This window comes from Prionailurus viverrinus, chromosome D1 (assembly GCF_022837055.1).
Source record: "Prionailurus viverrinus isolate Anna chromosome D1, UM_Priviv_1.0, whole genome shotgun sequence".
Classification (NCBI taxonomy): domain Eukaryota; kingdom Metazoa; phylum Chordata; class Mammalia; order Carnivora; family Felidae; genus Prionailurus; species Prionailurus viverrinus.
This window is the reverse complement of record NC_062570.1, coordinates 60,330,034-60,356,435: the sequence shown is the minus strand read 5'-3', so window position 1 is coordinate 60,356,435 and position 26,402 is coordinate 60,330,034. Positions and strand designations below refer to the sequence as shown.

The 26,402-nt window shown below is 41.9% G+C and overlaps 1 protein-coding gene across 3 annotated transcripts in view; it reads right to left on the bottom strand.

Annotated features, from left to right (window-relative positions):
* Nucleotides 1–26,402, bottom strand: part of STIM1 (stromal interaction molecule 1) — a 185,341-nt gene that overhangs the window by 47,437 nt on the left and 111,502 nt on the right. For 2 of the 3 annotated variants that reach the window (XM_047877643.1, XM_047877644.1), the window contains exon 3: nt 6,060–6,174. In XM_047877643.1, the coding sequence (XP_047733599.1) occupies nt 6,060–6,174 (115 nt within the window). Of the gene's footprint in view, nt 1–6,059; nt 6,175–23,061; nt 23,200–26,402 lie in introns of those variants that run through there. The other variant, XM_047877645.1, reaches the window with a different exon arrangement.

Below are 26,402 nucleotides of genomic sequence, written 5' to 3'. Positions count from 1 at the left end.
TAACCAGGGCAATCAGACAAGAAGAAGACTTTTTTAAAGGCATCTAGATTGGAAAAGAAAACAACAAAACTTTCTTTATTAGAAGGCTTGATTATCTCAGTTTAAACTCTGATGGCATCTCACAAATAAGGGAGTTTAGCAAGGTTGCAGAATACAAGACCAATATATAAAAATCAATTATATGTCTATATATAAACAACAATCAGGAATTAAATACCATTTATGTGGTCAACTTTTTTATATATTTTACCACAATTTTAAAAGTACTATTTATAATAGCATCAAAATCTATGAAATACTTAGAGATAAATCTGACAAAAGGTATGAAAGACCTGTACACTGAAAACTACAAAATATATATTCTAACTAAATGGGAGATATACCTTATACATCGATCAGAAAACTCAATATTGTCAAGATGTCAGTTCTCTCAAACTGAGCTATAGATTCAATGCAATGCCAGTCAAAATCCTAGTAGGGTTTTTTTATAGAAATTGACAAGTTGATTCGAGATCAAACAGCCAGGACAACTTGAAAAAAGAAAACAAAGTTGGAGAGCTAACACTATCTGACTAAAAGAGTTATTATAAGACTATTGTAATCAAAATTGCATGGTATTGACATAAGGACAGGCAAATAGATCAGTGGATCCGAATACAAAGACCAGAAATAAACCCATACTTATATGGACAACTGGTTTTTAACAAAAGACCAGGCAATGCGGTGGGAGAAAGGACAGAATTTTCAACAAATGGTTCTAGAAACAACTGAGACACCCATAAGCACAAAGAAGGACTTGGACTCATACTTAACACTAACATCCACAAATTAATACAGAACAGATTAGAGGCCTAAATGTAAAACCTGCAACTATAAAACTTCTAGAGGAAAACATGGGAGAAAATGCTTGTGTGACCTTGGGTTAGGCAAATATTTCTTACATATGACACCAAAAGTGTAATTCTTAAAAGCATAAATTGAAACACTGGACCTCAGAAAAATTAAAACTTACTGTTCTTCAAAAGATACTATTAAAAGAATGATAAGCCACAGACTGGGAGAAAATCTTTGCAAAGCATGTATCTCATAAAGGATAGCCATCTGAATACATGTGTCAAAACTTTAAAAAATTATACACTTTAAATATTTACACCTGATTGTATTATCAGTTACAACTCAATAAATCTTTCAAAAAGATGAAGTTGAGCTAAGGCAGTATCATAGGAGATGCATATAAAATATATATAAGAGAGATAGAATTCTCAGGACTTGGTAACAGAAATAGGTGAGAGATGCTCCTTTATTAAATGGGGATACAAGTAAGAACGTTTACCCTCAAGCAGCTACTTAATATAAATAGAAAATGCCTGTGATAAGTTTTAAATCACTGCATTGATTCTAATTGTTTTTTGTTATTGGAAAAAAAGTATCTAAAAGAATCCAAGAGAAAAAAAAGCCAATTGTATCTTTCTCCCCCAAAATGCAGCAACAATGGCTGAGGCAGTTAACTAAATGACTTGAAGATTCACTTAGCAAAGTAATTTTTATAGAGCTAAAGGAACAGAAGAAACATATGTCTCACTGGGTTTATGTAAAAGCAAAAAGGGGATGCCAACTCTTTTATACTGATATGACTTCTGAAATGGTTTAGACAGAAGTCCAATGCCACTTGCCCCTGCTGTGCTATATCAACAGAGAAAGGCCAGTTCTGCTGGGTTTCTCTCTAAAAGCCTCCTGGTTTGCCAGTACTGCTCCACTGCCTCCTGTGAAAAATCCCATCCTGCAAAGAATAGCACAGACAGAACTGGAGATCTGTGAGTTTATTATTTCTAAATTATTCTTTGGAATTATTTCCAAATCATTTCCAGTAGAAAGTAAACATTTTCTCAAGACAAAGTTCAGAGTCACACTAGAATACCAAGTACTTTTGCTTTTAGCTGGAATCATTTTAGTTAGAATCAAAATTGATAGTTTAATATGTCTTTGATCTATACAAATGGAGAACGAAATTGTTACTTAAGTTTGGCAGATAGCATCTTTTAAAATCTCATGTCCAGGAAAGGGGAGAAAAAATAGACATGATGTACTTTGTTTAGAAGAATGGAAGCCATGCTTTAGAAGAGAGTCCTCTTAAGTCAGTCCTCCCAGCAACCCTTCTAAGGACACTGTTACTATTTCCCCTAGCTCAAATATGCAAACAATTCTATTTCTCAAAGATTCTACAAAATCTACCTGGCATCCCTTCCTTTAAAAAAACTACCACTCCCCCTACCTCACAGGGCCTTAGAGGGACTGGAAATTGCTGCCCCCTCCCCCACAGTCTAAGCTCTCACTACCATTACCTTACATAATAAGTCTGTGATACAAACTATGCCAATCTGATTTTCCCTCCACCATATCTCACTGTTGAGCAAAGATACTTAGATGAAAAACGAACAAAGTGGAGACATCCAAGAGTAGCCAATTAGAAAAAGCCAATCCCCTAGACCCTGCTGCTGGGATCCCTGGAGTTCCCCCTTGTTCTTGATCCTTCCTCAGCCCTGTTTGTTCAGCTCCTTCTTATTTAATTTTGTACAACAAAGAATTTGGTGGTCTTTGTCTTCAAAGACACTTCAAATTTGGTGTCAATTTGGTGTCAATTTCCCTGGTGATAGGAATATCTTTGTTATTCATGGTGGGGCTCCTTGGATCACACTTGAGTTTGAGCTAATGAGATGACTCTGGATGGGGACTAGTTGCCAGAAAGACCAACCAGCTGACTAGAGGATTGGGGCTTTGGGCCAGGAGTTATCAGCCCAACCATCAGAAAGGAACAGGGGGGCTGGAGATGAAGAGCCGTCATGCAGCCAGTGATTCAATCAATCATGCCCATGTAATCGGACCTCAATAAAACCTCTGGATCCTGAGGCTCAGATGAACTTTCTGGTTAGCAAACACATCCATGATTAATGTGCTAGGGAGGGTGATATGTCCTGATTCCAGGGGCAGAAGACACAGAAGTCCCAAATTCAGGACCCTCCCAGACCTCACCCTATTGGTCTCTTCTTTTGGCTGGTCCTAACTTTTATCCATTCTAATAAAATTGTAATCAGAAGTACAGCACTTTCCTGAGTTCTGTGAGTCATGCAGTAAATTACCAAACCTGAGGGGATAGTGGGAACTGTGATTTGTAGCTAGTCGGTCAGAGCAGAGGTGGCTGGGAACACCCAGGGTTTATGGCTGGTTGGTGTCTAAAGTGAGAGCAGTCTTACTGAGGACTACGCTCTTAATTTGTGAAGTCTGTACTAACTCTGGTTAGAAAGAAGTGCATTACATTATTTCATCAAACACTCTCTGCCTCATTTTCCTCATCTGTAAATGCAGACCATCATAGTATTTATACTTCAAAGGGTTTTCGTGAGAAATGAATTAACATATATAAATCATTCAGAACAGTGGCTAGCACACATCAAATATCATGTAAATATCAGAGTAGTTTCTTCCTTGTTGCTGTTTTTATTATTGAAGTCCAGAACTGGCTAATGTAGCAATTATCAGGCTTTTCTGTTAAAATCTAAACAACACGAAGGAAAGACTGGCTCTCAGTATCAGTCAGAAAATGTTAACAACTAATCACATAGATGGTACTGACATTAGTCAGCTAATATTCTGAACACAAATGAACACTGCTGATATCTATATCATCTAGCAAAACTCAGACCAGCCACTTTGAGCGACTGCCAGAGTATTACATGCTTTTTGTAGCTCTGGAAATCATCACTCCAGAGATTAGGGACCTTGCTCTAAATAATGAAGCAAATTGTTGGGAGGAACAGTACCCATGAAGATTCTTACTTTTAGCTTGTCAAACCACCAGGCATGACACATAGTGAGAAAACCCTAAAATGATACATACATGTCACTTCTCAGCTTAGCTGTGAGCTACATCACAGTGCACTGGAATATCCCTTGCTCATCAGTAATGGGGACCAACTCCTCAAAACTCATTCCATTGTCTTCCATCTTCCTGTCATTTAGAACATGCTTGGAAGTGTTCCAAATAGTTGCTGAGTCCAGGAATAAAGTTCTTACCAGAAAACTGTCTTGGCTACTTTTTAGTATTATGATTTACTCCTGTTTCTGCCCTCTCTTGGTCACTTTCCCTTCCCAGCTACTTGTGTATGAGCTTTGAGAAGGCCAGGAATGCTCTCCCTGACATCTTTCATTCCAAGTTCCCACTTATGAAACCCACTCTTAAAACCCAGGCGCCATGTCCTTATGTTGTTACAGAAAAAGAAGAAAACTAAAATTAAACAGTACTAGTAGAAGATTTTCCTGGCAGTGCCAGTATAATCCCAAAGATCACTTCACTGCTTGATTTCTCATCAGTAAACAGCCTGAGTTGCTCAGGAGCTATTAAACAAAGCCCCCACAAGGAACTCAGCTTTTAAAGATTTCCAGAAAGCCATCTGTAAAGCTAACTTAAGCTTCTTCTAGATTGATAAAAACACAGAGTTAATAAGAGGTATCAGCCTGTCCGTGCCAGAAATAGGACTAGAATCCAGGTCTTCTTGCTTTTTTTTTTTTTTTTTAAGTTTATTTATTTATCTTGAGAGAGACAGAGTCAGCTCAAGTGGGGTAGGGGCAAAGAGAGAGGGAGAGAGAGAAAATCCCAAGCAGATTCCACACTGTCCGAGCATAGCCCGATGTGGGGCTCTAACCCACGAAGCTGTGAGATTATGACCTGAGCTGAAACCAAGAGTCGGAAGCTTAACTGACTGAGCCACCCAGGCACCCCCAGGTCTTCTTGTTTTAAACTTAATGTTCTCAACCTACCTTATAGATAATCCCTTCCAGATCTAAAATTCTATAATCCTAGGTAAGATTAAAACAAAAATAAAAACTGCCTCATTCCTACCCAAACTGGTTTTTCTCTACCACCAGACCAGGGCTTTCAACCCAGATGGCATGGAAAAGCCTTGATCCAGTGAGCAGAAGGTCCAGGTCTGAGTCCTAGCTTTACAATGTGCTAAATGCATGACAATGAACAAGTAACTTTATAAATCTAGGCCTAAGGCTCCTCATCTGCAAAGGAAGGGCCCTGATGGTCACTTATGTTTAACCCTTCTTAGCATCAAGACCTATCTTATGAGACCCTGCAAAGAGACCGCTTTCAATCCTGTTAGTATCAAAGGACACTCTAGCCACAGATAGAGATGGAGAGGATGCAAAAACCCTGTTTTTCCCTTCCTTGTCAAGCTTCACACTATTAGATATGCTCTTTCACTCACAGCTCTGAAGCAAATGTTTCAGGGAAAAAAAATGGTAGTCCTGGTTTAACAATTTTATACATGAAAAATAACTAAAGTTTTTATTTAATAAGTTCAACATGAGTTAGCAGAGTGATGTGAGTGCTGAAGGCTCCAGTATCAAATCAGACTGCATTAGCTGACGTGCAGAGTCCAGAACTAAGAAGCTGGCAATCCTGTTCAACTCTGTGCTGGTCAAACCATTCCTGCGGGTCTGTGTCTGACTCTAAGAACTATGATCTAAGAAAGATATTAACAGAAATGTTCACAGGCAGGAGACCAAGAGGAGGAAGAGGCTGAGAAAACATGTTTTCTTCAAAGAACCTGGCTATTTAACCTGGAAAAGAAAAGACTCAGGGGAGATTCCATCTTACTTCCACCCAATCTTTGAATCATCTAGGACTCAGCAGAGCTGAGACCAAGTAGAGACTGATAGAAGGAAGGGGCTGCCTCAAAAGGCCAGTAAGCTCCCTACTCTGGAGAAGCAGCAGAGACTGTGGTAGGTAGGAAGGAGACAGGTGGGGATAGGATAGAACCATTTAGAATTCTAATGAAGAGCAGCTCCAACTCTATTTGAAGCATCTTCCCCCTTTCCCAACATGGTGACTAGATTCAGTCTTATTCAGTGACTGTATGTAGAACCATTTTAACAATTTGCTCTTTACAAAGCATTTTATACTCATGTACTTTTAAGGCCAAGTTGCTGCCCATCTTCTTCTGTCTTCTCTAAACCTTACAGCAACTAGGATTGATAACCAAGCTGCCTATTACCTTCTGAAGACTTCCATGCCTTCCACAGGTCCTCCACACTGATGAGCTTATCCTCACCATGGAAGGTGCTGTGTTTCACTGTCGGATCATGGTAATTGAGGTCTTCCCTCAGGAACTGCAAGGAAAAAGCACACAAGTCACAAGGGATACCTAGGGTCAGCCCACCGAGATCTCCACACAGGCCATCTAACTTTCCATAGCACATTCCATCCACCCAATGTATAAGTGTACCACATCACTCTTATGTCCTTCATGTGCATATGTCCTAGCTGCCAACTAGACTACCTCTTCTTCTTTGTTGTATGTTTCACTTGAAAAAAAAAAAAAAGAATAAGCAATTTCTTCCTCGTATTTTTTTAATTATGGAAAGATAATAAATGATAGTTAACTGGAATTCAATACACTAGAAAAAGGAAGAAGGATAGGGAAAAAGAATTAACAATTTTTTGATCACCTGTTTATATACTAAGCAATATTCCAAGAACTTCTACAATATTTTCTCATCTAATCCCCACAACCAATGAACTATCACACCTATTTTACAAACGAGAACAGAACTACGCTAAGATAATGCAACTTACCCCCAAAACACATTAAATTTAGAGAGGTTTAATTACTTGCTATGATGGTTTTCAAATATGTCCACAATTCTATGATAATCCTCCCACAAAAGAAGAATTCCCCTCCCCTGGAATATAGGCTGACATTTGTGACTCATCTTCTAACAAACAGAATATGGCAGCAGTGATGTCGAGTGGCTTCCAAGGGTAGGTTAGAAAAGGCAATACAGATTTCACCTGGCCTTCTCCATTTTGGGACACATGCCTTGAGAGCTCTGAGCTAACATACATGAAGCCTGGCTACCCCCAAAGCCACCATTATGGGGAGAACATATGGAAAGACTACATAGAAATATAGACAGATATCTGAGCAGCCCAGCAGTTTGTCTCCCCAGCCCAGGACTCAAACAAGTGACTGAGACTTCAGGTGATTCCAGCCCCCAGTTTTTGAGTCACTGCATCTGATGCCAAGTGGACACAGATGAGCTGTCCCTACTGAGCGATGCCCAGATTGCAGATACATAACAAAATAAATGTTGCTGTTTGAAGCCACCGAGTTTTGGGGAAGTCCGTTATACAGCATTAGGTAACTCAAACATTTGCTCAAGTGATGAATTTGTATTCCAACCCAAGATATCTGACTTTACAGTCCAAATTTTCCCCCAGTACTATATACGCTGTCCTTTAAATTACTGGTATTTCTTTTCATAATATACACCCTTATAAGAAAGAAGAAAAGCCAAACAAATCAAAGCTTTTAGAAATTTAACTGGTAATTAACTTCACAGATACTCATTCAGCCAGATTCTTAACCTCATTAGTATGTACAAAATTGAACACTTGATCCCGGTTTTCCCTAGAGCCTCAAACATCAAAGAAATATGCAATTTTGATCACTATGTTTTTAAAACATAGTTTAGTAGGATTTTCAGGAAATGTCTCTTATCCTTCTTTTCTCACCCTTTGTGTCTAGGAAAGGGTCTGACCCAGCGTAACATCAGTAAATGTTACTATCTAAACAAACAGACGACTGACAGATTACCTAGACCCATAATCAAGAGGTGATTTCCTCCCCCTGGGTTTTGGGGATATTAAGACATCTAAGTCTTAATGACTCAGGAGAGAAGTTTGAAGCAAGTCCACACTGGTACACTCTCAACCGAGTCAGAATATAGCCTGCTAGGCACAAGGAACTTGAGAGTGTCTACAACTATAACATGGCACCGTCCAATACAACTTTCTGCAATGATGGAAATGTTCAATATCTGTCCTGTCCAAACAGTCCCCACTAGGCACATGTGGCCACTGGGCACTCATAATGTGGCTAGTGTGACAAACACACACACACACACACACACACACACACACACAAACCCTGAGATTTAAAAAAAAAAAATTAATGTAGAGCTAAATGACCACATGTGGCTAATGGCCACCTATTGCGGCGCAGCTCTAACCCATTCTTCTACCTGTGGTTTGGGTGTGGCCTGGCTACACTCCCACAGAGGCTGGAGTGGTGTTAGGAAGTCAAGACGTCTCGTGAGATAAGGAGGTAAAGGCAGTGCTCACATGCACAGGCTAGACAGCCCTTCGTGCCCTCCAGCCTCATCTAAATTCAGTTGACAAGGGTTAGGTTCTCCAGCTCCCCAACCTCTTATTTGTAATTGGTGAGAAAATTTATTTTTTAATAAGGATTATGCAAGTGACATGGTGAAAAGCCCAGAGCAAAAAGATTTTGTTGATTCTTAGAAAAACTAAACTGATTAAAGTATTTTTTATGATTTTTTAATAGTCAGCCTTTTAAGGCACCTGACCTTTGATTCATTATATGCTGTAAATTGTGAATTTTAACAATTTTTCCCAAGTTGCCACGCTGTTATCCCAACCCCATTCAATAAATTATCTTTTATTCATTTTTAAAAATGCTATTTAGTAATAATTAAGTCCTTATATATAGTTGAGTATATTTCTAGGCTCTGCATTCTTCTGCACTAAATGATATTTCTTTTTTTTAAATAGTTTTTTTCAGTCTATTTATTTTATTTTTGAGAGATAGAGAGAACACAGGTGTGGGAGGGGCAGAGAGAGAGACAGGAGACACAGAATCCAAAGCAGGCTCTAGGTTCTGAGCTGTCTGTGCAGAGCCCAACTTGGGTCTTAAACCCGCCAACTATGAGATCATGACCTGAGCTGCAGTCAGACACTTAACCGACTGAGTCACTCAGGCACCTCAATCATATTTCTATTTTTGTGCTAGCCCTTGACTATCTTATTATACTTTTTGTTTTATTTTGTACTTTAATAGTAATTTCTAATGCCTGGACCCCCCATAACATGGCTCTTATGTTTCAGAATATTTCTTGTCAATCTCAGCTGTTTATTTTTCAAAATTAATTTTAGAACAATTCTATTAACTTATTAAGAGGCTTCTCTTGGGGCGCCTGGGTGGCGCAGTCGGTTAAGCGTCCGACTTCAGCCAGGTCCTGATCTAGCGGTCCGTGAGTTTGAGCCCTGCGTCGGGCTCTGGGCTGATGGCTCAGAGCCTGGAGCCTGTTTCCGATTCTGTGTCTCCCTCTCTCTCTGCCCCTCCCCCGTTCATGCTCTGTCTCTCTCTGTCCCAAAAATAAATAAACGTTGAAAAAAAAAATTTAAAAAAAAAAAAAAAAGAGGCTTCTCTCACTGGAGGCCTAAGTGATGAGATCACTAGGCCTTAAACAACAGACACTGGGACATCTCAGGGGGGACACAGTCACAAGTAGTCAGACAGCCAGTCTGGGGACAGAAATTCATTAATTCACTTAGTCAACAAACATAAGATTTCTAAGTACCAGGCATAGTTCCAGGCACAAGAAATTCAGTGAGTAGTAAACAAAACAGATACAGATCTTTATCCTCACTGAGCTAATATCCTCTTTGGGTGAGAGAAAGCAGGAAAGAGGAATATGGAATGCCAAGAGTACTGGTATTGGTGGCTTGTCATTTTAGAGGAGTCAAGGAAGGTTTCATTAAGGAGGCACATGTACCTGAAGGAGATGTTGGAGAAAGGCAAGCAGAATAACCGGGACAAGAGTATCTCAAGAATAGGAATGGCAAATGCAAAGGCCCTGAAGCAAGAACATGCTCGGCTTGTTCAAGGAACAATGAGGAGGCCAGTGTGGCTGAGAGAAATGAGAGAGGTGGTGACTAGTGATAGACAAATCCAGGGAAGAAATCAGGGGTCCAGATCATAAACACCCTTGTGGGCCATTATATGGGCTTGGATTTCAACTCTGAGAAGGAAGCTGTTAGGGGACTTTGAACAGAGATGCGACATGATCACATGTACATCTCTTAAAGGATTGCTCCAAACGCTGTGCTAGAGAGCAGACTATAGGAAGGCAAGGGCAGGGAAACCAGTCAGGTGGCTACTGCAAAAACCTAACTTGAAACGAGGTAGTAATGTGGGTATAATGAAAAGTTGTCAAGTTTCGCACATATTTTAAAGAAATCAAATCTGTAATCCTCAGATTACAGATACAGCTATACCCTGTGTTGGTCCTCCAAGGTTCTAATCCAGACCCTCTTAATCTAAGACTACAGAAACACACATCATGTGCATGCCTTAGGAGTAGAAATGCCAAAATATCCAAAGAAGGGGATTTTCTGCCATTCCCAGCTAACTCTAGGAAACCACCAGATGACACATACCAGCTGCTTATTGGGAACCAATAAGAAATAGACTGCTTTTTATAGCCAAGTCTGATCACTGAGGTATATGGAGAACAGAGAAGCTCATGGGAAGAAAGTGTAAGGGGGAGCTGCACGTACAGGGCTCATGTACAGGCTCTATTCGTGCCACAAACCATGCAAAGAAGGAATGGGGTCGGAAAACAAGACCAGCAAGAAGAGGTGCCAAATGAGGACTATGCGCTGACAGAAGTTCTGCCTGAAGGAAGGGCCTGATGCTGAGTGGAACAATCAGGCCTCAAGAGTAGGAAAGTCAGGGGCACCTGCACGGCTCAGTCGGTTGAGCTTCTGACTCCTTACTTTGGCTCAGGCCATGATCCCACGGTCATGGGATTGAGCCCAGCGTCAGGCTCCACGTTGAGCTTGGAGCCTGCTTAAGATTCTCAATATCTCTCTCTCTCTCTCTCTCTCTCTCCCTCCCTCCCTCCCTCCCTCTGCCCCTTTCCCACTTTCACGCACACTCTCTAAAACAAGCAGAAAAGAGTAGCTAAGGCAATATACTATGAAGAGGAAGAGTTCACAACCTATAGAAACAGACCCCTTACTTCCTGTGTGACTTTTGGGCAAGGTATTTTGCCTGTTTGAGCCTGTTTCCCACTCAGAACGAGTGAGGACTAGGCCTCCCTCTCATCTGAGTGTGACAAGTTGTAAATGAGACATGCTTGCAGAAGTCCATAAGCTGCCTTTGCACCTGTCTTTCAGTGGCCCACAGAGTATCTTCTAAACTGAACCCATATTTAAAAACTAAATTTCACACCAAGAAAGTTCAGCTTTTCAGTCTACCTTAAAAAAAAAATCTAAAGATCTAGAAACACCTGAGTTCCTAGATTTTAAGGGCTTAAGGACTGCAATTTGACTGGAAGAGAAAAAGTGGCTTGGGGACCTGTCATAAACTGGTGTCCGCATGGCAAGCACATCATTTTTATGTAGGTTGTCCATTACAAATTAACTTCAAAATTCAACATTTTATGAAGATGTTTTTATGCACATTTTACTTAAAGCTAAGAAAAAATCAACTGTCCACATCAAAGGACATTATGTGTGTGTTGTCATTTGGGGCAGCGTGGAGATGGGGGAGTTGGTGCTGAGGGAGGTCATGAGGGCCTCAACCCCCACCGCCAGGGCACCACTCCTGGGTTTGCACACTGACCTGGCAACAATGTGTGAGAGCTGAGCATCAGCTGCCTCCTTCTGAAGAGGCAAGTACTCTCTAGCGTGAGAGCAGACAGCTTGTGATTCCTGATGCACACAAAAGCACTCTCTGTAAATTGTAGAGCACAACTCAAATGTTAGTTATTGTTATTGGCAGGAGGGTGAGATAAGGATACAGAAAGTAAGAGAAAAAGCTTCTTCGTCAAAGGTGATGCTTCTGTGCTGCGTATACCCTTACCAGTGTTATTATGTGTCTATCCCCCTGCCAAACCATCTATGCTTTGATGAAGGTCCCAGTTATCCAGCCACAAACATAGCAAGCAAGAATGCTGTACTGAACTAAAACTCCAATGCCCACCGCAGTTGGGGTAGGCACTGCCACAGATTACTCTGCACACCACCCCACAGCCAACTAATAGCTGAAGTCTGGTTTAAAAGGAAGTTTAAGAGCAATGAAAAGCAAAAGCAAAACCAAACCCAGAGGCAACTTTTGATTCCCACAACAAAGATTTACTATTTCTGACTCAGAACAAGCAGCTCTTCTCTCAGAAAGGCCTAAGAAGGCTCCCTACAAGTCTTGCCTTAGCATGGGGATGCAGCATTGGCCAGAGCTACAGCTCAGGAGCAATCTGAAGAGCAGGGAGCAGCTGTCACTAAGTATATTTAGCTCTGAGCTCAGAAAAGTGATCTCTTTGGCGGTGGCACAAAGAATGCAACCCCATCCCCACCCCAAGTGAAGCAGGAGTAAAGAGATGTGGGTGAGAGTGGACAGGAGGGGAAACATCTCTGTAGAATTCCCAACAAAACAGGCCCAGCCAGCTTCATCAGTGAGTAGAAGTCACTGATGTAAAGCTAGAAGCAGAGCAGTGCATCTCTGGGCACAGGGGTCCAGGCAGGTCTCCTGGGTATTTCCTTAGAACCAATTACTCCTTCCTCCCATTTCCAACTTCATTTCTGACTGTTCACCTTCCACATCTCCCAGACCAAACCTCACCACCTCCACTCTCACTCACCGTTCCCCACACGCAATATTTAGAACCCTCAAGACACATGCCCCAGATCTAAGATGCTTCCCAACTCTCGTTCATCTCTTCAATGTCCACCAAGGACCCACATTTTAGCTACAATATCTCTAAATGCCATTTGTACAAAGTGCTGGGACTTGGATGTCTCATAGATGAAGTATCTGTCCCCAGTGAGATCAGAAGCTATTGCCAAGGGCAGGGAGATGAGAGTCACTTCTCACTCACCTTTGTATATCTAGTCTCACTTCTGCCACTCCATCCACCATATTAGTCACCAGAATGACCTTTGTAAAGTACAAATCCATAAAAGTATACCAACTTTAAAACTACTTAAAATTTTAACTTAAAAACTACTTAAAATTTCATGGCTGCCCATTACCTACAGAATAAAGCCCCAGCTTCTTGGCCTCACATTCAAGGCTTTTTACAATCTAGTCATAGACTAGCTTCACAGGCAGCCTCCTGGCCATCTTCCCTCCCTACCAGGCACCTACACTTCAGACAAGGAGTCAAGAAACTATGGCCATGGACCAAATCCAGCTTGCTGCTTCTTTTTATAAATAAAGCTTTACTGAAACATAGCTACAGCCATTTATTTATGTACTGCCTATAGCTGTTTTCATGTTACAAAGGCAGAGCTGAGTTGCTGTGACAGAGACTGTATGGCCAACAAAGCCTAAAATATTGACTGTGTGGCCCTTTATGGAAAATGTGTTTGCTAACATTTGCTCTAGACACATCCAGCTACTACAGGCTCCTTGAACAAACCATGCTCAGTATAACTCTAAGCCTTTACACAAGGTGCTCCATTTAAAATATTTTCTCCCTGTCTTTATCTGCTAAAGAAAAAGCCACTGCCTCTGTGAAGTTTTCCAGACCTCACCCAAGCAAGTTAATTGCCCTACTCTCTTTGTTCTCTTAGTTCTCAGGGTATATATCTATGGCAGTACTTATCCCATTACACTATAATTACTATTTAATCACCCTCCTCCTTGCTATCCCTAAGCAACTCAAATATAGAAACTATGTTTTATTTGTCATTTATCTCTAACCAATGTCTTACACATTCTCTGGAACACCTAAACAAATAATTAATTTAGCTTCATAAGCCCACCTCCAAGCATGGGGCCTGGCACACAGCAGGGTATGTGGCTATTAAATAACTGAATGAGGAGCATCTGGCTGGCTCAGTCAGAGGAGCATGAGACTCTTGGTCTCAGGGTTGTGAGTTTGAGCCTGACACTGGGTGTAGAGATTACTTAAAAATAAAATCTTGGGGCACCTAAGTGGCTTAGTCAGTTAAGCGGCAGACTTCAGCTCAGGTCATGATCTCGGTTCATGGGTTCGAGCCCCACATCGGGCTCTGTGCTCACAGCTCAGAGCCTGCAGCCTGCTTCAGATCCTGTGTCTCCTTCTCTCTCTGCCCCTCCCCAACTCATGCTCTGTCTTCTTTCTCTCTCAAAAGTAAATATTTATAAATAAATAAATAAATAAATAACATAACATAACATAACATAACATAACATAACATAACATAACATAACATCTTTAGGGGCACCTGAGTGGTGCAGTCGATCAAGTGTCCGAATCTTGGTTTTGGCTCAGGTCATGATCTCGTGGTTTGTGGGTTCAAGCCCTATGCTGGGCTCCACAGCTAGCAGTGTGGATCTTGCTTGCGTTTCTGTCTCTCACTCTCTCTCTGCCCTCCCCCACTTGCACTGTCTCCATCTCTCTCAAAATAAATAAATAAACTTTAAAAAATAAAATAAAAACTTAAAAAAAAAATAAGTGAATAAATGTCTCTCACCCTACAACACCCAGCAGGGTGCTTAGCTTACCATAACTAGTCAATGTGTCTTTTGTCCCCTACACAAAAGAAAGAAAAAGGTCCCCAAATTGTCAGCCAATCTAAAATACAGATATTCAGCTAGGGGCCAGGGGGTTACTTACATTGGCTTGGATTCAGTGTAGGATGATGGTTCAGAGCTTTATTCTAGAGCCAGGTTGCCTGGGTTTTGAATCCCAGTTCTAGCACTTTGAGTGTATCATGCACATCATTTGTAAAATAGGGGTAACAGTAGTACAAGACTTCATAATACCCTCATGTTGAGGGTATTACAAATGAATTAATTCACATATCAAACTCAGAACAGTGCCTGGCACAAAATATGCTCTTCTATGTGTGAATGAAACTCTCTCTTAAATATGAATATATTTAACATATTGTAAAAGGAATATAAAGATACTAAGAATGTGCAACTCTGGAGCCCACTATTATAGTGATGCTGATCTCTCACATGTAATGGACATCCCAGAAGGAGGTAAAAGATAGATATTTCCTAAGTGCTTGCTATATAAAGGCCATGTGCCAAGAGATCAGCAATAGAGATAATTGAGACGCAGCACTTGTAATCGACTGACCTTGAAGGTCTTTTCTGTCCTACTCTATGATTCTTATTTTGAAAGCATTAACTCCAATTAAAATTAAAATTAAAATTTCACAACGATATGCAAGACCCACCTGCCTTCTTTGCCACATCAACTGCCACTTCCTGCCATCTCCAGTGATAACAAATTACTCAAAATTCTCTGAAAGTTACCAGGCTCTTCACCAGTCTAACATCTTTGCATATGCTATTTCCTTACCTAAACACTCTCCTTCTTCTCCCAGTTGTTCCAGTCATCTCTCCAGACCCAAATTACATGTCAGCAACTTTACATGTGGATATAACTAACAGGCCTGCCTCTTCTGTGACTCCATCACAGCATTCACTCATCCCACTGTAGTATTCTCATCTGTTGACATATTCTTACCTACATCTACCACGAGAGGAACTTCTTTGAAGGCAGCAACGATGCTTTTCCTTTTACTCCTATATATCCAGCACCCAGCACCCAGCACCCAACACATATGCAGGTACAGAGAATCCCTCTGAGTTTAGTCCTTGTCATGGAATCATCATCCTTGATGTCCTCAGACCATGGCACTGGGCACATGACATAGATCAAATCCTAAAGGTAGCATCTCAAGTTGTAGCCTTCTAGGTACCTGGCCAGAATGGCAAAGACTGGGAGACTTTTGGGACCAAAGTATACAAGCTAGCCAAGAACTACTCGCTGGGGAATCTTTGTCTTATGAAAGGAGGACAGAAATAGGTCACTAATTTAAAAATATTTCCCCAGAGAAAGGGGATCATCTTCTTAATTGAGGTCAATACTGCCATATTTTCAGAGAATGAATACACAGCCCCAGACAGAATACATTATGGGTATGCATGTTTTTGAAAATTGATGAATTAGAGGGGACTTCTGGCTTGACAGTATGAGAAGCTCCATGGACCCACTCTCCAGTGAAACAGTGAAAATTATTTTTTTAAAGCACTGTTTAAAGTCTCTGGGAATAGTCCTAAGAGCATACAGCAAATGAAGAAACATTTGCTCAAGAACATCTACTAAAACTCAGTAAGAACTGTGAGAGTCTATAGTACCTGAATTAACACCTGCTCCCTCTCTCCCTCCCCACTTCCAAATTGGTAAAACAGGAACTCCACTCCAGACTAGAGCAGCCAAGAACAGGGTTCTCTGTTCCCCAGGCTCCTAACTGGAAGGCTATCTGCCTGACAGAAGGCAGGATATCAGCATATTTCATCCTGTCTCCAGTTACCTGTTGTTAAGGCTATGTTCTAGGTGAGTCCAACTAAGAAGTGGGCCCCCCTTCTTCCACCCAGGCCCACTCATGAAGCAGGGACTTCACCTTGGATGCAGAGTCACTGAGGATGCTGGGGCCCTGGCTTATAAGACAGCAATTATCCTCTGGGAGAGGCAAGCCAAGCCAGCCTGAAGCTACTGCCACACCTCCGCTGAGTGCTCAGCTCCTAAAGTCGATGTATCACTCAAAGAGAAGCACATCATTATCCCCACCTCCAGCTCTAGAATCATGGCTCAGAGATTTTGCCTGGGTGGGGAGCAGGCTTACACAGAGTTTCAAACCTCTTCCCAAAGGAAATTATTTTGTTTGCAACAGAATGTGAAGGAGTTCAAGACCTAGAGCATTCTCAAACACAGTGAAAGCTGTGGTAAAAAGGCATTTGAGAGGAGATTGGTGGATGATTAGAGATAGAAGCTAACTGTAGGCTGGAGAATTTGCTGGTGGGAACTGGGGAGAGGGCTAGGAAGAGCCCTCCTGGGGTAAGAACAAATCTCAAACACTTATCTCAGGAACTATCCTTTCAGAGGAGTCCCAATATGATTGGATCAGAGCAAATTTATGCCCAGAGCATTGCTGAAAACAACAGAGTAATCAGATGACAACTAATGGAACTTAACACCTGAATGTGGCCAGAAAAAGACACAGTCAATGAGAGCCCTGCCCAAACCACTGTCATCCAAAGGTGACCATGGCCATACCTAAAGCTCTGAGGAGCAACATGAGAGGCTTCACACAGTATAGGGGAGTAGGGAGTGAGGGTGGTAATGGACCACTAAAATGATCTTGCCAGCCACCAAACAAATAAACAAGCAAATAATGACAAGGCCCAGAGGGGGTTGGACCAATACCCAGAGTCGCTACAATATATCACAGAAACATCCAGTTTCCAACAAAAATATATGAGACATACACAGTAATAGGCAAGTATGACACCAGAAAAAAACACAAGCAAAGAAAACTGTGAGAGCAACCAAATTTCAGATTTAGCAGAAAAAGTCTTCAAAGAAGCCATTATAAACATGTTCAAATACTAAAGGAATGTGTGATGACGTTACACCAAATAAAGAATATCAATAAATATAAACTACAAAAGAGAACCAAATGGATGTTGTGAAGTTGAAAAGTACAATAACTAAAATGAAAATTTCAGGAGAGGGGGCTCAACAGGAGATCTGAACCAGCAAAAGACAGAATTGGCAAATTTGAAGAGAGATTGAAAGAGATTATATAATCCAAAAAACAAAGAGAAAAAAGAATGAAGAAAAACAAACCATCTCAGAGAAACGTGGTACACCATTAAACTCATATGCATAATGGGGAAATCAAAAGGAGACAATAAGGAGAAAGGAGCAGAAAAAAAAGTAGTCAAAGAAATTATGGCTGGATAATTTTTGGCCCAGGCAACTGAAACAATGGAGTTGCCTTCAACTGAAATGAGGAAGGCTGCGGGTAGAGTAGGTTTTAGATGAGGTGATACTTAGAATCCAGTTTGGGGCATGTTAAGCTTCAGATGCCTTTAAAATTCTTAGAAGAAAATACAAAGAAAAATATGATGTTGGATCTGACAATGGATTCTTAGGACATCAAAAGCCTGAGCATTGACAAATATAAACAAATAAACTGGACATCACCAAAATGAAAAACATCTGTGCTTCAGAGATCATCATCAAGAAAGTGAAACGTAGGGGCACCTGGGTGGCTCAGCTGGTTGAGCATGCTCAGGTCATGATCTCGAGGTCGGTGAGTTCGAGCCCCACGTCGGGCTCTGTGCGGACAGCTTGACAGCTCGGAGCCTGGAGCCTGCTTCGGATTCTGTGTCTCCCTCTCTCTCTCCCCTCCCCCACTCATGCGCAGGCTCTCTCAAAAAATAAACAAACATTAACTTTTTTTTTTAAAAAAAGAAAGCGAAAGGTCAACCTCCAGACTGGGAGAAAATATTGCAAATGATGTATCTGATAAGAGACTTGTATATATCTAGGATATAAGAACTTTAACAACTCAATAGTAAAAAGACAAACAGCCCAATTAAAAAATGGCCAAAGGACAGGAATAAAACATTTCTCCAAAGAAGATATACAAATGGTCAATAATCACTTGAAAAGATATTTGACATCATTAATCATGCAAACCAAAACCGTAATGAAATATTATTTCACATCCACAAGGATGGCTGTAATTAAAAAATAGCCAATAACAAGTGCCGGTAAGGATATGGGGAAATCGAAATGCTCACACATTGTTGGCATGAATGTAAAATGGTTCAGCCACCTTGGAAAACAGTCTGGCAGTTCCTCAGACAGGTAAACACAAAGTTACCATATGACCCAGTAATTACACTCCTAGGTATATACCCAAGAGAAATAAAAACCCATGCCCACAAAAACTTGTACATATTTTCATAACAACCAAAAGGTAAAAGCATAATAAATGTCCATCATCTGATGAGGGAAAAAGCAAAATGTAGTGTGCCTATACAATAGAATATTATTCAGCCATAAAAAGGAATAGAATTCTGACATGGACTACAACATGGATGAACCTTGAAAACCTTACACTAGGCGAATGAAATAAGCCAGTCACAAAGGACCACATATTATGTGATTCCATTTGTAGGAAATGTCCAGTATAGACAAATATATAAATACATAAAGTTGATTAGTAGTTGCTTAGGGCTGTGAGGAATAGGAAGATAGGGGAACAACAGCCAAAGTATATGAAGGTTTCTCTTTGAGGTGATGAAAAGTTTCTAAAATTGACTGTGGCAATGGCTGCACATATCTATGAATATACTCATAACCATTGAATTGTATGCTTTAAATGGGTAAATTATATGGTATATGCATTATATGTTAATAAATCTGTTTTTAAAAACTTGATGGGTTAAACCAGAGACCAGGCAATTTTTTTTCTGTAAAGAACCAGGCAGTAAATATTTTAGACTTCATAGACCATACGGTCTCTGTTACAACTGCTCAACTCTGTTCTTGAGTGAAAATAGTCATAGACAATATGTAAATGAGTAAGAGTAGCTCTGAACCAATAAAACTTTATATTTATGGACACTGAAATTTGAATTTATGTAAATTTCACATGTCACAAAACTCTTCTTTGGATTTCCCCCCAACTATTTAAAAATGTAAAAGCTATTGTTAGTTTATAGACTGTACAAAAAACAGATAAGGGGTCATAGTTTGCTGATCCCTGGACTAGCACCTACTCCCTCTATTACAGCTTCAGGTATTAAGGAACTCTCTCTCCCTTACAATTCCCATAAAGAAGAATCAACTTTGATTCCTCTCTCAGTCTCTTCTCCATACTGCTATCCCTAGGCATGGCTTTCCAAGATTCTCAGACATGCATCCAGCCAAGCACTTAATAGCAGGAAAACCTCCTGGACTCCATTTCCAAAATAGAACACCTGACAAAAGAGTTGAGGGTTCACCATGTGTCCCTTTTAAATCCCACTTACCTTTGGGCAGTGAGAGGATAGGGGGAAAGGCTTGGAACAGAGAATATAAAGGAGTAAAATGGGGGCACCTGGCTGGCTCAGTCAGTCGAGCATGCAACTTGATCTTGGGGTTAAGAGTTCAAGTCCCAGACTGGGTGTAGAGCTAACTTAAAAAAAAAAAAAAAAAAAGAGCAAGACAAACTCATGTTCCTCTTTAACAACATTCTGGCTCCTAATCAACTGTAAAAGGGAGAATTTAGGCTTATGTGTCAAACAACAATACCAAAACAAAAACAAAAACAAAACTGTCCTTAAGAACAAAATCTATTAGGGCATCACAGTACCACAAGAGAAGGCAGAGGGAGTAGTGAAGACATTAGGGGTTCTAGAAGCCTTTATTAAGAGGCATTTATTCATGGAGCGCCTGGGTGGCTCAGTAGGTTAAACATCTGACTCTTGATTTTGGCTCAGGTCACGATCTCCCGGTTCGTGAATTCAAACCCCACATTCGGATCCGTGCTGACAGTGCAGAGCCTACTTGGGATTCTCTCCCTCTCCTTCTCTCTCTGCCCCTCCCTTGCTTGCACTGCACTCTCACTCTCAAAGTAAATAAACTTAAAAAAAACACAAAACAAAAAAGGAGGCATTTATTCATTCATTTGCCGAACCAGCCATTTACTGTGCATGACTCTGTGACATTCCGTGTGCTGGGATCCAAGGACACAGAGATTAATCAGACCTGTGGAAAGCACCAAGGTAAGACAGATATAGAGAGGAGAGTCAGTCCTTGAAAGCAAGAACCACTGTTGTATGTGGAGGAAGGGGCTATGGCTCAATCCCCAACACAGAGCCCAGAAACTCTCTCTCCAATCCTCCCAAACCCACATTGCCTTAGATCCCACAGAGTTTTCCACCCTGCACTAATCAGCGAAGATTGCTCACCACCCAGAGACATCACAAGGCTTGTGAAGTGAAATAGGAAAAAATCTCACAGATACAGACTATAATCCCATCTCTACTACTTATTCACAATGTCACCATAAGCCTATAAAATGCAGACAACCTCAAAGTGGCAATGTGGAGAAAACGAGATCATGTAAGGCACAGTCCCCCACAGCGCCTATACATAGGAGGTGCTTCATAAATGTTTGACTATTTTGAACCCAGATCCCTTGGCAGGAGGGCTCATTCCAGCACCCGGCCTCTGAGTCCCAGAGACTTCTAATCTTAGCTCCTCCTCCTCCCCAAGACGCCAGGTGGCGAGATGAAAGAGGACCCAGTCAGCGCCACACTGCGCCACACTGCCTTGTTCACACCTACCTGAGCTACACCTGGGAGAGCCTGGCGTTGCCGGGCATGGAAGGGAAAGAGAAGAAGCTGGATAACAACACCACTAGTGACATTTTCATGCAGCATCATGGTTTACAAAGGATTCTTAACATTCATTATCTTATTGGAGCCACATACCAGCCATTGAAGATGCCCCTTTCTTATAAAGAAACTTTTGTCTAAACACCTCCCTACTTGATGTCTCCCAAACTTGTCATATATTTTGCCTCCTGCCTTTACTCATAAGTTCCTCTTTTCTGCTTCTCCTTCTTTTCATCAGTAAGCCCTGTTCATCTTTAAAAATCAAGGTCAAGGGGTACCTGGGTGGCCCAGTAGGTGAAGTGTCTAACTCTTGGTTTCAACTCAGGTCATGATCTTGCAGTTTCATGAGTTTGAGCCCCGCATCGGGCTCAGGCTCTGCACTGGCAGCACAAAGCCTGTTTGTGCCCACCCCCCACCCACCCTGCTCCTTCCCCACTTGTGCTGTCTCTGTCTCTCTCAAAATAAATAAATAAACTTTTTAAATAAATAAATAAATAAATAAATAATAAATAAATAAATAAAACAATTAGACATCCTGTCAATTAGAATGAGCCCCATCTCTGTTTACAATCCTTGTAGTTCATCATCTTTGGGATAAAATCCAAGTTCCTCAGTATGTTAAGAATCTGGCTAATGCCTGCCATTTCCACTTCAACTCATCTCCAGCCTCTCCCTCCCTGTCCCACTGTGACATTCTATGCTTGAATTAAAGGAACCTGTGACTTCACAGATCCAAGGACATCACTCACGTTCCTTCACTTGCTATACCTTTCTCCCCTTTGTCCCAGGTTAACTCCTATTCATCTGCCAGAATTAAACCCAGCCATTACCTCTTCTGGGTTGTATTTCCTGGAATCCTAGGATGAATTAAATTCCCTTTTCTTAAAATTCCAGAGCATGCAGTACCAATCCCTCATCACAACACCTATTAGGACACGGATGTTCTTCTGCCTCACTAGTTATATGAGCGCTTTGCAGGTAGAAAGTCTTTGCATCTCCAGCGTCCAGGAGACAGCAGACACAAAATACGCTTGGAGAAGGAAGAGAGAAAAAGAGAAAGAAGGGGCAGTAGGGGAGGACATGAGAACAAATAATGGGGGGTCACGAGTCCTCAGGTGGATCAGACATCGCACTGAAAACCCGTTGTTTCTACTGCCACAGAGGACACTGGATGTGGTACACATGCACGGACATGCACGGAGAGACCTGCATAAACAAACACAAACACCAGTTAGGTCTGACGGCCTTGCAAGCCAGCCGCTGACTCCTCCTTGGACAGGAAGATTCAGAAGCTTGATACCTGCAGCAGGGCTGTCCTCTCTCTGCTGGCTTGACCATTTCTGGCTGCTAGATGACCCACCCCTGCACTCTGCCTACCACTTTACAGAGTCCAGATCCAGCCTAGATTAACAGCATCTTTGGGTTCCCGATTGTACTTCTAACTCTGTTTTTATCTCCAGGTCCCGCATACTGTACTGTTGCCTAACCATTTGCTCCTAACCTTCTCTTTGATCCTTGACCTGGCTTATGGGCTTTCTCTCAAGTCCTATTTCCTCAGCTTGGTTTCCTCCCTCCCTCTGCCTTTTTTTTGTTGTTGTTGTTTATTTATTTTGAGAGGTCAGGGAGGGGCAGAGACAGAGAGATGGAGAGAGAGAGTCCCAAGCAGGTTCCTACCTGTCAGCGCACAGCCCAACAAGGGGCTCAATCTCAGGAAGTGTGAGATCACGACCTGAGCTGAAATTGAGAGTCAGACACTTAACCAATGGAGCCACCCAGGCACCCCTCCCCTCCCTCCACTTCTTGTCATACACACAGACACGTCTAAATACAAAAAGACACACACAAATACAAAAAGGCATAAAATGATGTACACACACATACAAAGAAACAAACACAAAGGCACATAAAGACACATACACATATATAGACACACACACAGAGGAGTCTTACAAATCTACCTAATCTCTGTCATCAACAGGATTGCAATCCAGAACAGACAAAGCCGACTCACCAACAAAGAATGGGGAAGGAAAACAACAGTCTGCGTAGTGAGAACGAATTCCCCTGTCAAAGCAAACCGTCTGGGTTTTCCTGGAAACATGAGCGGTACCATCTGGGGGAGCTGCTGCTTCATCCTGTATCTGGCTAAGGCACTGGGACAGATTGCAAACTAGGCCTACTCCCTCTGATGTGTAGCTCAGCTTGTCTAGCAACTGGTACCCTTCCCTGAGTGCTGGCTGACAATGTATCTTCTGCTACACCAGCACGTTAGTTGACCTCACCCTTATTTCTCTTGCAAACCGCAGCCCCCCCCCCTCCCCGCAGCCCCTGTGCACACCACCATTACAGTCCTGAAAACGTGCTATTGTTGTTGCCAGTTTACATGTCTGCCTCTCTCACCAGCCTGAGGGCTTATCAATAGCAAAGAGTATCTTATTTTCATCTCTACTTTACAGATGAGGAAAGTGAGGCTCCAAATTACTCACAGATCTACATTGCAAAGTTTGGATTTGAATTCAGGTCAGACGCCAAAGCTTATGCTTAGACTTTTAAGAAGTCAATGTCCACATACTTTATTCTAAAAAACTCACAAGAGTTTGGACTGAATGCATGAGCAAGGCCACAGAATTTGAACTCAGTGGGGGTTGGTAGGTGAATGCTACAGCCGCCCTACAATTAAGTATTTACAAGAAAAAATGGGGGACAGGTCATTCCCTTAGCCTAAGGACCAGGTTTCACCTGAAGAATGATGTCATTCACAGTATCACTCATCTCTGTTCTGTCCAAAAGGCCTGAGCAGACTTCAAACTGTGCTTTACCTACATTAAGGGCAGGAGGTCAGAATGTTCTGCAGGGAAAGAGATAAGATGGTGATTGCACCAGGAGACCAGCAGGAAGCTGGAAGGCAAAAAACCAGAGAGATGCCTCCAAACTGTAACAATCCTTCAGGTCAAAGAAGAATTACTGCGGCAACAGAAATGTATGCGCAGAAACCTACGCTGAGGTTATCTGAAAAATTGTTTGCAATTATTTCTTTTCTGCCCTACTTGCTGCATATAGTAAACATTAAAAAAAAAAAAAAAGCAAAAGCTCCAGGCTGTCAAAGTTATTCAAAGAGGAAGCCAGGAAATCTATGTTCAGGATTGGGTCCAGAGACCAAGAGGAGAGGTCTGCTTCCCATGGGCCAGCATGGCAGCAGCAGTGGGAGTCAGAGGGAAGCCTGGAGCACAAGGTGAATCCAGGAAAAATAATACCAGGGCTACTTAGCCAAGTGCCTCTGACATGTCCCCTCCTGAAGCTCCATATAGCAAGTGCCAAGAATCTGATTCAGGTTCCTGGTATGTGGGTGAGAAGGAATTACCACCTGGGCTCTCCCCATAGCTTTCTTGCCATCTTAGCTTTCCCATAAGTGACAGCTACAAAAAAGAAAAAGGGAGGACAGGAAGGAGGTGGGAAGGGAGGAGGAGGGAGAAGGGAGGATGGGAGGGAGGGAAGCGGGGAGGGTGGGAGAGAAAAAGAGGAAGGATTCTCCCAAAGAGAATGTCCCAGGGCTCTTCAGTCTGGTATCCTCAAAAGCCATCCATACCTACCCAGAAGCAAGCAAACTAGCTATCAGTTAGCTAACCATGGATCTCTGCTTCCAGAAACCATGGCACTTCAGACTTAGAAGCACCTCTGCATATCTGTCAAAGTTAGGAGTGGGGGACACTGAGACAGAAATCCACACGGTTTTCAAAGTGTTTATTCTATAGAGTCCTAGGGGTTCCTATGGGTTGGGCTATATAGCAAGGCAAGTGGGAGGTGACCGTAACACCAACAAATGTTGTAGTGACAATTTTATTTTTTTAACATCTTTATTTAGATATAATTTACATACCAATTTAGTGGGCAACTCAAGAGTTTTTAGCATATTCAGAGGTGTGCAACCTCACCACAAGTTTAGAACATTTTCATCAGGGGCGCCTGGGTGGTTCAGTCAGTTGAGCCTCCGACTTCGGCTCAGGTCATGATCTCATGGTTCATGAGTTCGAGCCCCATGTCAGGCTTTGTGCTGACAGCTCAGAGCCTGGAGCCTGCTTCGGATTCTGTGTCTACCACTCTCTCTCTCTGACCCTCCCCAATTCATGCTCTGTCTGTCTCTGTCTCAAAAATAAATAAACATTAAAAAAAAATTTTTTTTAAAAGAACATTTTCATCAGCCTGATGCAGATCTGAGTTGCAATAACCCCCAAAACAGGTAACTATGTGCTAATTTCAGTCTCAGTTTCCTTATTGGTTATACGGAAAGATTAATACCTGCCCCACAGGTTTCTTATAAAGATTCCATGAGAGAGTATATGTAAAGCAGCCACCTCAGGCCAGGTGGGCAGAAGCAGTAGCAGGAGGAGAAGACACAGTGGTGCTACCACTGTGAACGAAACCACAGGCTGGGCACTTTCTACACATGATTTCATTTCATCTTGGCTATAATCCTTCAAGGCAGAGACTACTGCCCCCATGTGACCATGAGAAAATGAAAGCTCACAGAGATTTAAGAAACTTTCCAAGGTCACGCAACTCACAGTTGATGAAAGTACACCTAAAACCCTCATCTTTCTTGCTCCAAAGCCCGTGTGTACTTTTGCTCAGTCACATAGCCTTTCAGCATTCTGTGTCTTTTTTTCTTGCGTTCATCTCTGCCCTCTTTGTACATGTTTTTCTCTAAGTCTCCCCTATTATTTTATTATGTTTATTTATTTTTGAGAGAGAGAGGCAAAGGCAGAGTGTGAGCAGGAGAGGGGCAGAGAGAGAGAGAGAGAGAGAGAGAGAGAGGGAGACACAGATCTGAAACAGGCTCCAGGCTGAGCTGCCAGCACAGAGCCCGATGCGGGGCTCGAACCCACAAACCATGAGATCATGACCTGAGCCAAAGTCGAACGCTTAACCGACTGAGCCACCCAGGTGCCCCTAAGTCTTCCCTATTATTTTAACTACAGTGATTTCACCTCCGCCCAGATTCTGTATGTGATTCACAGCATAGGGTAGAAAGATACGGAAGGGGTCACAGAGGTCAGACACACACATCATACACCAAGCAATATCATATCTGTATCCTAGACCCTAGCTCTCCTAGAAACATCCCACCACTGAGCCGGCCACCATCCTGGCCAGGAACTCACAAATCCAAAGCACCCTGCCCCACTACCACTGGCCAGCCAACCCTGGACTCTAGCTCTGCCCTAAGGAAATAATTTAAGGGGCACTCAGTGATAAGACAGGATCACTGCTTTCAAATTCAAATTTCAAAAAAAAACTTAACTCATCACCTTTGTGTGTAAGGCCCTGTACCAAGCACTGAGACACAGTGATAAA